This window comes from Pangasianodon hypophthalmus, chromosome 21, assembly GCF_027358585.1.
Source record: "Pangasianodon hypophthalmus isolate fPanHyp1 chromosome 21, fPanHyp1.pri, whole genome shotgun sequence".
NCBI classification, from domain to species: Eukaryota; Metazoa; Chordata; class Actinopteri; order Siluriformes; family Pangasiidae; genus Pangasianodon; species Pangasianodon hypophthalmus.
Window position 1 is genome coordinate 8,174,397 of NC_069730.1, and position 18,291 is coordinate 8,192,687.

Below are 18,291 nucleotides of genomic sequence, written 5' to 3' on the forward strand. Positions count from 1 at the left end.
GATGAACACAAAGGGCCATTATCAGCCTACACACCCCACCGACCCTACTTCCTGCGAATGCACACACAAAACCAAACACACAAGCAAGCACACAGACACACAAGACTGATACATCAAAATAGCCTTTTGCTCATGCTCTCAGGGTGTGTGTGTGTGAGACAGAGTGTAAACAAACTATTCATTAAGTCATGACTGAAAGTAAGTGGAATCACAAAAATCTAGCTCACAAGACAGAGCAGTTGTGTGACTTGATACACTATCTCTTGATGTGTGCAGGTAGCTGCACTAGCCCTGTTACCATGGCAATTGCCCTGCCCTTTGACCTCTGCAGTTGCCCTAAATACCCCTTTGTATTATGACCAACCTTCAAACACACACATACTTACTTGTGCTGTAAGACTAGGTCTTCGCTTATTTCTTGACTTCATCTGTGTTTGCTGCAGGTGTGAGCATCTCAGGTAAGAAAGACACATTTCGATTCACATCATCTGTAATCAGTAGTTTAGTGGTTTTCAGTCTTCACAGCTACTACAATGTACTTTTTCACATTTTTAGTTTTGCTCTGCTATAAAACACCTGACACATAGAGGGTATAGCAATTATACAATGGGTAGAGTCAGTTGTGTAACTTGTGTTAGAGAGGTTCTAGAAAATCCTCTGCACTCCATACAGATGTTGTTCAAAAATATCTATCTCTGGTGGAGATATTTTAAGACAGAGAAAGTTATTTTAAAAAAAAACTCTATTTAACCTAACCATGATGCAGCCTGGTCTTACACAAGAATATCCAGAATACAGTCGGAATGGTCTTCAGTATTTCAGTATTAAACCTCACAAGGTTTGGTATGTTTTGTCTAGTATGTTAATTCTCTAAAAGGTGTGTGACATATACACCAGGTTTTTTTTTCTGCAAGGGAAACACCACAGCTGTAACATGTCCTGTGATGTGATCAGATAGATGAATAAAGGAAAAGTAATAATATTACTATTTCAGAATAGTTCATCAAAATGTAGTCATATACTGTATAATATAATATAGTATGTGGGGGTATACACGGGTCTACAGGACAGTACACCCATTTGATGATAAAATGATAAGGTATCACACAAGTAGACACGTAATCATAAAAGAATACTGTCAGCGAGCAATAGCTTATAAAACGGATCAAACTGGACTTTCCACAGGCAAAAAGCTATGAAAGTAGGGGGTGCATTTCAACCAATACCATTGGAAATCAGGTCAAAGAAGAAAAGAAATATGTATGTTGAGAAATATGAAAAGATTTTGAGAATATCATGCTGTATCCTTGTGGTATGGTGGTACAGCAAATAACGTTGATGCCTCACAGTTCCAGAGTCCATGGTTTGAGCATGGCCTGATCTCTGGTCTGGTGGAGCTTATCATGTTCTGCCCATGTCTTTATGGGTTTTTCTGGGTTCTCTACATTCCTCCCATCTTCCAAGGCATGTGGATTGTTGGTGCTAAATTTCCCCTAGGTATGAATGTATGTGTGCATGGTGCCATATTATAGACTGACATGCCACCAGGCTGTACCCTTTGTTGTAGCAATTTATTGGGTATTAATGTGTCCAGATCAATCCAATCATTTAAAGCAGTCATCACCAGACAGCTACTAAGAAAGACGTCCACCTCACACATTGTATGAATGCCTTTATTTAGTCTTTATATAGTCTGAATTCAATTGTGCAAGAATCAGTACTGAGTAAATGAACTATTTCCAAGTCAACAGATCAACTCATGATATGTGAAAATTACTCCATGTGGCCGAACCCACATCTCTATTGCTACTGCTTTATCTCTATTGACTATTAGCAATCAATGGTGTGTAAATGATGGGAAGTCAGGTGTGAGCCTGTCAATTCGTAGGTCATCCATTTTTGTTCACCCACATAAACCTGAAACCCACTACAGGTAATGCATTCATGAATAATTTTCATTTTTTATGAGTTTGCACAAGGAATCCAGTGTCCAATTTGATTGTGGACAAACTGAGGCATAAGCTTAGAACCACTGCAGTTCTTTGGCAGGAAAGCAGGTGTTGTTGCTCCTCAGGCATTGCATACATGTAAGTGTACTCTTACACTCTCAGACAGCCACTGGCAAGGATAGAATCTAATGTAAACATGGAGCTGTCCTGTTACATATATTAGATCTCTTTCTACCCTTGTAATTTCCCTTAGAAATCCAGTTGGAACTTCAGCATTCTCCATAATTTTGACTGTCTGCTGAAATTTCAATATCTTTGTTGTTGTAAAACAGTTTCCTGTATCTGACTCCTCAAAGATAATGAAGATTAAGAAGTTACACTAGAGCTTTTAGCGTCTGTACCAGGCTGAGTAATTGTTTACAGGGGTGAAGGTAGCATTACCCATGGTGCTCTTTATCTCCCCAAATGAATTTAGATAAAGAAGTAATAAGTCTCCTAATTCTTTTAAATAATTTAAATAAGTTGTAAGACCCCTTTCTCATGCAGAAGAATTAGGAGACTTATTTACAGAATGTGGTTCTTTATGCTTGAGTGCTCATATCTAGGCCTACAGTCTACAGTATTTTGCTGGTATTTTTGGAATTCTAAGGAATACTTTAAATGGACTTTTGCCTACAGATACTCTTTTTTTTAAAAAAAACAACTGGGCCATTGATTCATTTCTATTGATGGTTTGATTACAGACCTATAATCCACAGGGTTCTACTTAGTGCCAGGGTGCCACAACCTTTTAGCTTTTCCATAGCCTGTCTCTCAATCCAAATGAATAGCTTCTGACTAATTGATTGCCAAGATGTGTACTTCTCAACTTTGCATCTCAGCTACAGCTGGTCTAACTCCCTCTAAAATGCTTACATTTGTGTATGAGAGGTCTGATATTACACAAATTGCAAAGGAAGGACAGCTGTTCAATAACGTCTGCAAAATAATTCAGGTTACTACTATAGAAGCCCCCAGTGGGGTGGCGGGAATGATATTGAGGTCTGGATTGCTATTGGATCTGGGGAATAATTTTTGGATCAGATCTTTTTTTAAATTGTATGTTATACTTAGATTCCAGTTTCTCTATAACACCAGATTGATAGCAATGCTTTATAAGAAAAGATTTTTTTTGCTCACATTTATATGTACATTATATGGCCAAAAGTTTGTGGACACATGACCATAACAGCCATTCTATCCCAGATTTAGTCCCCCTTTGCTGTTACATTAAGCTCCAATCTACTGCAAAGACTTTCCACTAGGTTTTGGAGCGTGGCTGTGGGGATTTGTGCTCATTCAGCCACAAGAGCATTAGTGAGGTCAGGCATTGACGTCAGACGAGGAGGTCTGGTGCACAGTCAGCATTCCAGTTCATCCTTAAAGGTGTTCAGTGGGGTTGAGTTCAGGGCTCTGTGCAGGTCACTCAAGTTCTTCCACTCCAACTTTGGCAAACCATGTCTTTATGGCGTTTGCTTTGTGCACAGGGGCATCGTCATGCTAGAACACGTTTGGGCCCCTTAGTTCCAGTAAGATTGTAATGCTACAGTGTACAAAGACATCCTAGACAGTTCTGTGCTTTTGGGGAAGGCCCACATGTTGGTATCCACAAGCTTTTGGCCATATAGTGTATTTTGATGTTGTTTAAGTAAATTTCTCTACAGTACTTGCACTTACTACATGAACACTTCATGTGCTGTATATTTTAGGATAACCATGCTGGTGATGTCACTGTTCCTGCTATCCACATTCCAAAATGGTGAGATTACTAAAAATAATTTAGTAAAATTGAATAAACATGGATGAAGAAAATAAAAACTAATGTCTGAACAATATGCGATAAATAATATGCCTTAATAGATTACATTATTTATCCTTTTGTTTGCAGTGCAAAGCACTTATGTGTTCTGCCCAGATACAAATGACCTCAACACAGATCATCTTCTGCTAGGTAGGTTCATTACAGTACACTAAACCTGGAGCTAAAACATGAAGGGACCTTCTTCGGCTTTGTGTTTTTATTGTTGTTTGTACCATTTATGTCACATACAGTTTATGAAAAATAGAATACATAGACCTTTGTATTAGTATGTGCATTTAACAGTGGTTTCCTCTGTAAACTTTGCTCCAACCAAATGGATAAAGAATGACAATTGCTGCACTGAACTGATGCACAGATCTGCTGTGTGTGTGTGTGTGTGCGCGTGTGTATATAGATTGTCTGGGAGAGCGGTTCAACTGGCTTTATTCAGTGTTTGATAATTTGCCGTCTTTGGTGGAGTTTGCTCTGTGGATGCGCTGTGAGACTGGTGTATGTCCAACTGATCTTCAAGGCCACAGACACTACTGCAGCTATATAAGCATCCAGAATACAACACACACTCCAGCACCCAGCGATACACTCGACTGGTGAGACAGGGTTCAGTATTGGAGTGGTGAAATTAAACTCATGAAGCAGAACAATATTTTGAATGTGAATACACACAAAGACAAGTATGTTAATGTTGTGGGTAATGAATCAATGAAACTCACACAATTGTGTGTGTGTGTGTGTGTGTGTGTGTGTGTAGGTGCTGCTTTGACCATCAAAGATGCTATCGGGAACTAGAAGAAATACATTGCAGAAAGACACCACCAACACACACCAATTATACCTGCTCCCATCTCACCAACAACAGCTGTGGTATACACACGCACACACACACACGCACACACACACACAGACGCAGACACACACAAAAATCAGTAATTTCATGATATCCCAAATTCATTGTTTTCATATGAATCACAGTTCTTCCTCAGCCATGGGGTTAATCCCATATTGGGCTCAGAATCACAGATTCATTTTGATTCATTTTTTGACTGCTCTAGATTCACTTGACTTGTGTGAACAAGGATTCTGTTTGTGTGACCAAGAAGCCATAGCCTGCATTGGCAACAACTCCCACTCTGTGCTTCCAAATCAGCATGAGAAAAAGGATTTAAACAGCCCAGGACTCACAGGTAAAAGAGTTTTTTATAGCTATTATGCAACTTTTTAATGAATATTTGGTTATTTGTGAAATTTACTGTCACAGTTATTGTGTTATATGTATAATATTGTTTTCCACAAACAGACTTGGTTAATCTTTAACATGTGAATTAATGGCAAAATTGTAAGGAAAATACTTTTATTTAAAATAAATAAATAAATAAATAAATAAAAGGGGAGGTGTTTTGACAGAGAGAGGGTACGGGGACGTTTTGCACAATTAACTCTCCATTCTGTCACTGTTTTCTTATGTACATTCCTGTCCCCTTTTTCTCTGACAGGTTTTCCTTATAACAACACCATTGTCAGTGAGGTGCTCAACAGAACAGGTTGCAAACACACACACACACACACACACACACACACACACACACACACACACCTGTCAGCCCAAGGAAATTAAGGCAATGACCTTTACATATAAGGGATATTTTTAGGTTACATAAAGACACCATCATTTTTAGAAAACTCCCTAATCACATCCAGAAGGCAGCTTACAGAGCCTAAAAATACAAACAAACAAGCAATTCCTCATATCATAACTCTAAAGTTATAGTGGCCTCCAAACTTATTGGTACTCTATTACACTAATTCCACTCAACCAATAGGTGAATCTTCAATTCTAACAAAAACATTCTCATTAGAACTCCTTTTTTTTTTTTAGTAATACTATTTAGTCACAAAAATATATGTGCCCAAATTATGGACACCCCTAAGAAATATTTGAAACAAATGCAAACAAATTCTCATTCTTAAAAAGTTATATATTTTTTATTTGCTTTTAGTCCCCAGGAAGTTTTTTTAAAAATCATTTTCCATTTTTCTGGGGTATAAATATTAGGTTGCACACATGTAAAATCATTTTGTCATGGGAAAAACCAAAGAATTTTCAACACAAGAGACACGCACCAATCAGGTAATGGATAATAAAATACATAAGCATTTAGAGATACCATTAAACACAATTAGAGCCAGAGCAAAATGTTTCTGAAACAACTGGAAATTTGCCAGGAACTGAACCCCACACACAGTGAGGAAGGACAGAAAAAGTAGCTCAAAGATCAGAATTGCATGGTTTAGTTCATTCTTGTGGCTATCAAACTTCATGATCAACTGTTAAACACCACTTTCATAACAACATGTCGTTTGGTATGAAGTACTGTGATCAGATGAAATCAAATTTTTTGATCATGCACACCATCAGCATGTGTGGCAACAAAATTTTCAACAAAATGATGAGCCAAACATACTTTCAAATCAACAAATAGAAATAGTTAAAACATAAAATCAGTGTCTGAGATTTAAATGTTTTGCATGGAGGAGTGGCTCAAGATCCCTCTACCCCAGTTTCCAACCTTGTTAGACTTTACAGCAGAAGACTCTGTCATTAAGTGCTGTTATTGCTGTAAGTGTACAGATACTTTTGACACTTTTAAAAACACATGTTTAAATAAAACTATACAATATATCAAAATATCACTAATACATTTTTCCACCATTTTCCTTAAGGGTGCCAATAATTCTGGAAGACACTTTAATACTGTGATAATTTTTCCCTCTTTTCTGTATATTTCTCTAAATTTTCTTCCTCTTTCAGAATGGATGGAAGCATCACCACAGATATCGGATAAGGACATAATGCTTGATGGTAGGAAAACTAAAAGGATGTTAACTAAAAAATGTTAAAACTAACAAAAAGTGTTGAGTTTTAACTATATAATAAAACAGTTATATAAGATTTCTTATTAGATCTTTGGCCTCTCAGTGTTTATTGCTGTATCTCTCTATTTCACATCTCCTCTCAGAACTGGATATTACGCTGAATGGAACTATGGGTAACTTCACTGAGGATTTTTTACTGACAAACAACACACTGAAGAACCAGAGCCAGAGTGCAGGATACTCTGGGATACCTCCATCAGGTAAAGAGGGGCCTTTTTAAAGAAAAAAAAATCTATGCATTTAGAAGAGAGGAAAATGAAGTAGATGTGGAAAAAAATGAATTAATAGAGAGGAAAGATTAAAAAGCAGATATAAGAAGAAGAGAAGAGGTTTTGTGATGTATTTCCTGTTTCTGTAATAGTTACACTTTTCCAAAATGGCACTGAAGAGGACGAGGAAAATGATTTGGCCGCAAATACCTACAATGCTACAGGTTTACCTTTGAATGGTAATTAAACTAAACAAACACACACAAACACACACACACACACACACACACACACAAACACACACATATATATACTTACACACCCTGATCAACCATAACATTATAATCACTGACAGGTGAAGTGAATAATATTGATTATCTCATTACAATGGCGTTTGTCAAGGGGTGGGATATATTAGGCAGCAACTGAACAGTAAGTTCTTGAATTTGATGTGTTGGAAGCAGGAAAAATGGGCAAGTGTAAGGATCTGAGTGACTTCGAGAAGGGCCAAATTATGATGGCTAGACAACTGGGTCAGAGCACCTCCAAAACAGCAGGTCTTGTGGGGTGTTCCCGGTATGCAGTGGTTAGTACCTACCAAAAGTGGTCCAAGGAAGGACAACCGGTGAACCAGCGACAGGGTGATGGGTGCCCAATGCTCACTGATGTGTGTGGGGAGCGAAGCCTAACCCGTCTGTTCCAAACCCACAGAAGAGCTACTGTAGCACAAATTGCTGAAAAAGTTAATGCTGGCTATGATAGAAACATGTCAGGACACACAGTGCATCGCATCAATGATTGATGTGAACATTAACTGAAGCTTTTGACCTGTATCTGCATGATTTTATGCAATGTGTGGCTGCCACATGATTGGCTGATTAGATAACTGCATGAATGTGCAGGTGTACACATGTGCCTAATAAGGTGGACGGTGAGTGTACATTTATGTAATCTATACTTAATATGTTCTTTTAAATCTGACCGACCACACATTCCCTTTTTTCAGTGCAGCCTTCTAATTGAGTTTGCATGTATTAATTTATATTCGGGTCAGAAAGCATGACAGAGAAAGCTAAAATGACATGCAGTTGTTTTACTGGCCAAAGATGCAAACGTGTGTGTCGAGGTTCATCAAAATATTATGCAAATGTGTGCATGTGAAATTTAATTGCATCAGAAGTCTTTAGTTCAGACTGAAAACTGGAGAAAAACAATTCACATGAATAGGAAATTTAAAAGGAATTAGCTTCCAGAAATGTCAGATTCATCTAGCTGAATGATGACCTGCATATTCACCAACTTCTGAAGTGTTAGCCAATACAAAACAATAGGATGGGTCTGTGATCTTTCTGTTAAAAGGAAATGCTAATTATTAAGCAGCAGTCAGAGGAGGCTTCTGCTTTGCTATTTTTTTTAGTTGGCACATATTAGCAAAAAACAAACAAAAAATGGCCAGCTAGCGAATAGCACCACATAGCCAGGACGACATTACATTCATTACAATTACAGTAACTTCCTGCATGAGATTTTTCTCTGGTTCAGAATTCTGTTTCAGTTTGGCACTATGCCTTATATTTAATGCATTTACCTGGTTGTGATTGACAGACAAGGAGAATGCAGATTTAACACCAGTGACAAAACCACAAAAACCTCATGGTGTGTATCCTGAAACACAAACATACACGCCTCACTCAGAGACAACGAATGCACACACACATCCACTGGACTCCGCCACTGCAGTTCCACCTGCACTGTCACATGCCTGGACAAACGATTTACCAAGAGAGCTGGAAAACGATAGAGGTGAGGATGAGGAGCTCCAGAATGGCACGATGCTCCTCCAAACTACAGCAGTGACCTTTGACCCTACAGCTCCACACACATCAGGCAACCCTGATGACAAGACCACAGCATATTCAGAACTGAACACTTCAGAGACAGAGAGCAATGAGATGGAGACCAAGGACGAGTCAAGAGAGTCGAGAGAGAAGGTTGAAGATGGGGAGAGTGCAGAGAGATCACATGCTGAGGAGAAAGAACACAAAAATGAGGAAGAATCTAAAATGTCACATGGCAATCATATCCCTATGGTATCCACTCCATCTGGGGCAGCAACCAGTCAAATCCTGTTTCACCCAGTAACCCTGTCTCTGCCAGCCAAACAAAACACGGAGGCTATGGCCACGCCTACACAGCTGTCTCCTGAGGATAACAGCGATGAAAGCGGGGAAAAGATAAGCAGCGAAGATGAACAGATAACAGAAATGTTGCAAGTCACCACCCCAACCAAGATCACTGAAGATCAGGCCAAACTGTTTGAGATACACACACCAGCAAGCACACACACACACACCACCATACAGCGTCTCTCAGAAGACAAGGAGGCGACAGACACAGAAAGTCAGGATGAAGAACAACACAGTGATGAAGACAATCTGCAGATGAGTGCAGAAATACAGGACAGCATTGCTGGTCACATGACCACACTGAATGCCATCACGGTCTCACCCATGACCTCTCACCTCATACCTAAAAATCCTACACAACACATAGAAGTCAAAGCTAACAGCCCATCACAAGCAACCTCGACAATATCCCCGAAAACAACAAATATGCCAGGAACACACCAAACATCACACAGACTCACCACACACACTTCACTTACCAGACCATTCACACCAGGCACATTTCAAGCACAGACAACTTTCACAAAATCACCACACACACCGTACACCTCACATTCACTACTTATGAAGCCTACAGTCACTCACAAAACCTCGGTGACGCTTCACCAAAGAGTCCCTGTTACACACAACCACAAAACTGAGCCTCGCCCACTCCACACTCCCAGGGTTCCTCACACACCCAAACCCAACACCTCCCCGCCTTCATCAGCCACCACTACACAGGGCTATTCTGAAGAAGAGGAGGAGGAGAAACATGAAGAGATGAAGAGAGAGCTGATGGACAGTTCCCAGGAGGCAGAGTCAAGAAGTAAGACTAAAACAAAAATGCTCAGGCACACAGGCATGTCATAATCATATCATGGCACACATCATACACTGTCACCAGTTGTCCAATCATATAAGTGCCATATTGCTGTTGAATGTAATTAGCATGATAGCTGCCATCATGTTTAATGTTATGACAGCTTATGTCACATGCTCATTTTTTATGTCTTAGTTTTAATATAGATGACAGATGTTATGACAAATAGCACTATATAAAATTGTTCTCATGTCACGTCATGTCGTCTTAGAGGACATTACTGTTTTTAATAAAAATGCAGTGAAAAGTTTTAATTAAAGATTTTCCTGCATAATAGCGGATAATATCATTGTTTCTGCATAAACCCATGGAATTAATTTTTCCTGTTTTCTTTTAGGAGCATGAAAACTAACAATTACTAATTCGATAAAACTAATATTATAGTATTATAATAATGAAATCTCTTATCAGTAATAATGTAGTATTTGTAACGTGTGCATACAGAGCCTCTTCAGCGAGCAAAGCGAATGATGCCACTCTTCGCCTGGCCACTGCTGGAGGCAGCAGGACTGTCTGAGATTCTGCTTCACTCACAATCAGATGGTGAGAGAAACTGAGCTTAATGCTACTGGAGCAGCTTACAGTGGAACTACTGAGCCAATATACAGGATGGTGCTAATAGACTGTTTCACTTATAGTTTATATTAATTACCACTAAAATATAGACATAAAACTACTATATGTAGTATGCACAATTACATACAATCCAAAGCATTTAAAGGCATTATGGCAATAAAGTATGTTAAACTGAAATAAAATCCACTCTAAAAATGGATGGTGGTTAGTAAAAGAAGCTTGATATAAAATTAATAAACACTTCCGTTTATAGACACGTTTTTATCCTACTACAACACACAAGTTTATATCTGTTTAACTACAGGCTAATTATGAGCTGGGTCAACTAAAATATCACTCCCACTCCCACTGTATCTGCGCATCAGGTGCTTGTGCATCGTGAAGCCGAACAAAAATGCACCAGCTGTGTTTTGGTCACCTGCCAATTTCTACCCACCAACAAGCTCTGCCCTATCATACAACAGCTACCAATCAAGGGATGAAAGCTAACATATGTTTATATTTATGTTTTAAGTTTGTGCATTATGTTTGAAGCATAGCCTGACACACCTCAGATAGCTAGCTAGCTAGCCAGCCAACACAACTTTGAACCTACACACTTAATTTGAAAGGAATGGAAACATTGCTTAAAACTTAAAGCTATTAGCAACTACGAGTATTAGCAACAGCTCTTGGGTGTAGTGCTGATGTGTTTGAACCCTGACTGTGCCTTTGTATTCCTTTTGTCTTGACTATTAATTTGATTCAACTTAACTTTCTAAGCTTGAAGAATGATAGTGCATATCCTAGTTGTGTTAGTCTGACAATACCATAAAAATTGGGATTGCTAAATTACCTAATTCATCTAAATTGTTACCGAATTTTTAGGTGTTATAAATCGAGTATAGAGTAGCGATAGACTTAAGACATACACACACACACTTTATATATATATATATATATATATATATATATATATATATATATATATATATATATAATAAATAGTTTATATAATAGTTAATAGCTAATAATTTATTTTTAAAAATGTATTGTGGACTCCCTGGCCATGCTTCACAGACCACTCTTTGAGAATCACTGCTTTAGAGCTTACATTGTCTCTGTAAGTGGTCATCACTTATTAAGTTACCCTTTGGATAAAGACTTCTGCCAAATAGATAAATGTACATGTAGATAAAGCTTATCCATAACAAGACTAGCTGGCAGTTAATGAATAAACATGCTGTACAGAGTAAACAGGACAAATGGACTAAAGTTGCTGCTACACTGAATATTGGAACAGTGCAGAGCTCCAGTATTAACTGATGTTTATGGTGGTGTGTTGGTTTTAAGTACAGAGTAAAGCATTAGTTGAATTAATCCAACCCACAGGTAGCAGAATAAAAACATTTTTTTACTAATATGCAAAGGAAATTTTTATTATTATTATTATTATTATTATTGTTGTTGTTGTTGTTTTGCAGTTATGTGTTGTGTGTACAGTGTAGAGTACACACTGAGTAAACTGTATTCTGAGTAAAACTGTTTTGTGTATATGTAGAGTGCAGCATGACATTTACCCAGTACAGCTCCACTGGAGCGGTAATTGGGGAGTTTGCAGCGCTGGGGGAAATGTTGCACTGCCTAACCGGCCGCTGTCCTCAAGAGTACGAGCACTACGGCTGCTACTGCGGACAGCAGGGTAGCGGAATCCCTCAAGACCACCTGGACCAGTAAAAAAAAAAAAAAGAACACACACACACACACACACACACACATACCTCAAGACCACCTGAAGTAAAGAATCACCCAAAAGAGTAGCCCTATTTCCTCTCCCACCCACCTGTTCACCAAATAAATCTACACTATCACATTTTCTTTTCTTTGACTTTTCTTATGCCTTATTCTTGTCTTAGGTGCTGTTTCTTTCATCAGTGTTGTCTGGAGCAGCTCACATTGCTGGGCTGCAGGAGAGACAGGAAACTCAACATTCACATCAACTGCCACAACGGCAGACCCCAGTGTGAGTTTACTAATCTTGTAGGAATATAAATGATATACTGAGCACTTTATTAGGAACATTATACTAATACAGGGTAGGGTCTCCTTTTGCTCTCAAAACAGCCTCAATTCTTTGTGGCATGGATTCCACAAGATGTTGGAAACATTCCTTTGAGATTCTGGTCCATGTTGACATGATCGCATCACGCAATTCCTGCAGATTTTTCAGGGGCACTTTCATGCTGCTAATCTCTCGTTCTACCACATCCCTAAGGTGTTCTATTGGATTCAGACCTTGTGACTCGGAAGGCCACTGAAGAACAATGAACTCATTGTCATGTTCGTGAAACCAGTTTGAGATGATTTTGCATTTGTGGCATGGTGCATGATGCTGGAAGTAGCCATTAGAAGATGGGTAAATTGTGGCCACGAAGTGATGCACATAGTCAACAACAATACTCAAATAGCCTGTGGCATTCAAGCGATGATTGATTGGAATTAATAGGTCCAAAGTGTGCCAAAAAACATTCCCCACACCATTACACCACCTCCACCAGCCTGGACTGTTGACAGAAGGCAGGTTGGGTCCGTGGATTCATGCTATTGGTGCTGAATTCTGACCCTGCCATCTGTGTGCGGAAATCAAGATTCATCAGGCCAGGCAACGTTTTTCCAGTCTTCAACTGTCCAGTTTTCATGAGTCTGTGCCCACTGCAGCCTCAGCTTTCTGTTCTTGGGTAACAGAAGTGGAACCTGATGTGGGCTTCTGCTGTTGTAGGCCATCCGCCTCAGGGTTCGACAGCTTGTGCATTGTAAGATGCTTTTCTGCTCACCACAATTGTAAAGAGTGGTTATCTGAGTTACTGTAGCCTTTCTGTCAGCTCAAACGAGCCATTCTCTGTTGATTTCTCTGCCACTCACTGGATGGTTTTTCTTTATTGCACCATTCTGAGTAAACTTTAGAGACTGGTGTGCGTGAAAATCCCAGGAGATCAGCAGTTATAGAAATACTCAAACAAGCCGATCTGGCACCAACAATCATGCCACGGTCAAAAACACCAAGATCAAAATTTTTTCCCCATTCTGGTGGTTGATGTGAACATTACCCAAAGCTGCTGGCCCAATCTGCATGATTTTATGCATTGAACTGCTGCCACATGATTGGCTGATTAGATAATTGCGTGAAAGAGCAGGTGTGCAGGTGTTTCTAATAAAGTGTTCAGTGAGTGTATATTATAAACCACATTTCACTAATCGGCCCTCATCATAACCCTGATCAATCTGCACTAAAGAGAACCTGTTCAGGGAAGCCTATCTAGCCTTATGGCAGCTCTCTTGTCAGTCATCCTTATATAAATGGACAGTTTTCAATGCTGAACATGATCAATTTATGCCATAAATATCTGGAAAGAGAAGGGCAGACATTGTCAGCATGGTTGTAACTTTGTGGCCAAAATTACTGCAGGTGCCTTACTGGGCGTATAATCTTTGATATACACAACTCAGCCTCTGGTAGCAAATAAAATGTAATTTCAAAAGTTGGGTAATATTATACTGAGGAATAAACAGATCAGAATTGGGATTTAGAGCCTGCCTCCAGGGGAGACTGCAACCTGAAGACAGCATCTTCATCCCTGACCCACTTTCATGCAACACCATTTCAAAAATGGTATATTTGTGGAAAAATAAGAAATCTGCAGCAGTAAATTTGCCACATAGTCATGTCCTCACATGATTCTTATCCATTTGGACTTGTGTGAGGTACTCTTGTGAAAGAGAAGTACAGATGCAGGGGCAGGATTAGAACCTGTTCAAAGAACTTGGCCATGACCGGTGCAGTTGCCAGAGGGAATAGGACATAACCTTATACCTTATTCTAGCAATAAAAACTGGCATTCGGTGCTTTAGACTGGCTAGCATCCTGACTGTCACATCACGTTCTTAGTGGCTTCTATTTAATCTATAGTGTCTGCCTTGCTGATACCATAAAGTTGAATTTCTTAAGGATACCTGCCATGGTACACATCAAATAGCCAAGGTTCTGACAGAAGCTGCACTGTTAGGGTCATATAGGGTCATGTTTGAGAGCCTGGTCGAAATCACTTTCTCTCTGCAATTCATGTACTGTAATGCTTTTTGCTAATTAGTCACTGATTTCGAATGCCAATGCCGTTTTTTTTTTTCCCCCAAAGAATCACATAACACCAGCTCTTTTTCTAGAATGGGATATTTTTGGAAAAATAATAAACCAGGATGCAAACCTGGATTTCTAGTCCATTCCCTTGACCACTGGCTGTATTCAGTGAATGCGCCTTAAGATAGCAACTTAAATTCATAATTAATATTTATGCAGGGAAAGCTCCCTGTATTCAGACTCGGTTTGCAGCGTTGCTTACCTTGAATTTCTACACGGCCCATTCTTCTTCTTCTTCTTCTCCTTACTATTATTATTATTATTATTATTATTAGTAGTAGTAGTAGTAGTAGTGAACAGGAGTTTTTGAGTTATGTTTAGACCACCATCTTTAAAGACAAGCACTTTCCTTGTCTTGATTGTCATGAACAGTATATAAAAAGCATAACAGTCATGGTAATTATGTTAATCATGAAATCTCAAATTTCTCAGTAGTCTATGTTTTCTACTGCCAGTGGCAGAAAGCATGAAGCTTAGGCAAGAATGAAAATGCACAAGTGAAATTGTATGGACCACTTAATCTAACAATGAGATATACAACTTAATTTTTTTCAGACTTTCTTTACGAAAAGAGCTGTAGAAGTAATGAATTGTGCCAATTTTTTTTTTTGGTTACTTTTATGCCTGCAGTTTACTGAGTATAGCTCACTGAAAGTAAATCTTTCATTCTTTTCATCAAATGAAAAACAAAATAATAAAATAATGTTCTCTACAGAGAAGATTCATATGATTAATTAATTCATATCTATATATTTAATATTGCCCATTTCATACATTCTTGAGTGTACAATTTTTCATTGTCCAAAATGTGTTTTGGGGTGAAATGTCATGTCAGACAGTGGCACTGGACTTCATACTGCTGTTAACATGAGTCAGTATTGAACACAAGAAAAATGGGCTTCAGTTCAAGGTCAAAACTGGGCATAACTAAGACACGCCTTTGTTTTTGGGAACTCCACCTGTGCGTACATCTTTGCAACTGTAGCGGCGTGTACGTTTGTAGTTATATCAGAGTTCCGAATACTGAATAGTCTGAATTAATAATGGTACTGCTAGAAGAGTACACTGACTTAAGCTTAGGAGTTAGCGTATGTAGCTTCTGGCCCCAAGTTAAGGTAGTGAGACAAGTTAAACAAGTTTACTTTAAGTTCAGTGACTTCATGTAATCTGTTGTTTCTTTGATTCAGGTCTGGGAGTAAGTGTGTGTGATCGACTACAGTGTGTGTGTGATCGCACCACGGCCGAGTGCATGGCAGCATCTCATTTCAACCACTCCATCACCTCCCAGTGTTCTGGTCCTCGGCCCCCCTGCACGCGCAGACCAAGCCCACCACCACAACGCGCCGATTCTGATTCCAGCCAGGAGAGTTCAGAAACTGCCGAATCAGATCTACAAACGTCTCAGAAACGTCCACACACACACGGTAAACCTGGACAGACCAAGCCGGCAGGTGGTGCCAGGGAGCAAGAGGGTAAGGATGTAGAACAACCAGGAGCAGAGGAGGACAAAGAAGAAGAAGAAGAAGAAAAAGAAGAAGAGGAAGGAGGAGGAGAAAATGAAGAAATCTAGAAATATGAGTCAAAATCACATATAAATAGCTGTAGTACGGTGTAGTGCACATCTAGTGCACCACATAAACAATACTGATGGATGTTCACACATCCTTACAACAAGTAAAAGACAAGACTAAACTAAAATTCCACACCATTAAGGTGCATTAAAATGTTAATGGCACAGTGATTGGCAGAGATTTATTTTTTTACTTGCAAGAGCAGTTGCTGTTCTCCAGTATGTTGTATTTCCCCATATCAGCTAGTCTCAGTGAATTCTAGCTCAACGGCAGGTAGCTAACGTTAGCTGCAGTTGAACACAAACTCCTACTTCTTGCAAGTTAATCTGTATTTAGTTTCTGTATCTAGTGTGTGATGTGTTTCCAAAACAAATTTAATTATATACTGTAAGAGCCTAAAAAATCAATTCTGAAAAGAAATTCAAACATAAGGCCTATTGAGGACTTGACTTATTTCAGGCAAATTAAGACTATGTAAGGATCCCTATTTACCCTGTTATAGATATTTCTTCAGTCAACTAATGAGCAGAAGAAAAACACTGAACAGAACATGACACGCTTATTTTAACTTTAAAGCTAAACAAAAATCATTAGCATGGAAAGAGAGTGCTTGATTAACCTGAGAAGCAAAGCGTAATGAAACATTGTGTATTTGTTTTAAATGTTTCCTTTTTTTTAATTCAAAATGACCAAGTTCTCACACAAACACTTTTTTAAAATAAAATCACACTTAATAGGTGCTACTGCTTTGAATATAAAATCTTTATTGATATTGTTTGATCTTGTTGTGCACAGAAAGTGACTGAGCATCCAACGCCCTACTAAACAGAAATTTGGCAAAGTTTAAAGCATCTTAGTGGTTCTGTTGTTGTTTTTTGATACGAATAAACATTTATATTGAAAAGTGAACGCCATAGCTGGTGATTATGATTGTACATATTGAAGGCTGCATTGCTTATCATATCACGTGCATGTACGAACACACACACACACACAAACATACACACAAACACACACACACACACACACACAAACACACACAGGTCAAGGTACTGAACACTCAAGGTTGCCTATCAGGATAAACACTTAGTGGTCATTCAGTGGTCCCACTGACTGTTCAATGTCGTCTAGAAGTCAGTGATATAGGTAACAATATAAAAGTGCACATACAAGCACAGCCTCGAAAAGACAAGTTAAAACAGTACTACTACTACTAAGCGACAATTCAAGTACCAGTAAAGTGGAAAAAAAAACCCCCACAATAATACACTGTTGGCTCAACAGTTGTTATACTGTTGTACAGTGCAATGTTCTTGCCACTGCAATTAAAAGAATAGGAGTTCTATACCCTTTTTCCCACTGCCTAATGATTATAATAATATAAATGACCAGCATGCAAGAGTGTGAGTCAACCTCTACACACCCACAGACACAGCATGTTACTACTGCATGTGAAAAATACACGTTTCCTATTAAGACAAAAATATATTGCACTAATTTTACAAAATAGATCATTAACACAGACTATAACATATGAATACAGACATCTGTGTATAATTAAAGGTCTCTTTCTATTTAGTTCATTAAGCAGAATGAAAGCTAAGCAACAGGCTGTAATGCAGCATATTACCCCAAAAAGGCTGTCTATTGGCAATAAGCTCATTTCCTGTCTGGTCACCTTTTCCTGCAAAGTAAGACTGTGGGCTTTCTATCAAAGACTGACCTGGTCAACTAATCACTTCATTCACTCAACTGGAGAATCGGATCGATAACAGCCTCTGGCACTCCTGCGCTATTGCCCTCATGACCTTCCCCTACATGCATGAAGTCATAACTATAATTTCCCCAATGTACCACTCAGCATGACCATGTGTTTAGTGGTTCTCATTACTGTGAACTATTCGTTTGTGTTTTCACTCCTTTAACGAATAATCAATACTCAGAATGTTGATTGGTCAGAAAGTTGATTGGT

General features: G+C 38.8%; 1 protein-coding gene across 1 annotated transcript; it reads left to right on the top strand.

Moving 5' to 3' along the window:
* Positions 1-291: 291 nt before the first annotated feature.
* oc90 (otoconin 90) lies at positions 292-17,361 on the top strand. The gene is made up of 15 exons (XM_034314657.2): positions 292-458; positions 3,698-3,747; positions 3,877-3,939; positions 4,205-4,397; positions 4,559-4,671; positions 4,860-4,991; positions 5,301-5,348; positions 6,617-6,667; positions 6,825-6,941; positions 7,103-7,189; positions 8,556-9,944; positions 10,443-10,541; positions 12,115-12,286; positions 12,470-12,576; positions 15,936-17,361. The coding sequence occupies exons 2-15, from the start codon at positions 3,705-3,707 to the stop codon at positions 16,316-16,318; spliced, it is 2,997 nt and encodes a 998-aa protein (XP_034170548.2). The 5' UTR covers positions 292-458; positions 3,698-3,704; the 3' UTR covers positions 16,319-17,361.
* The last annotated feature ends 930 nt before the right edge of the window (positions 17,362-18,291 follow it).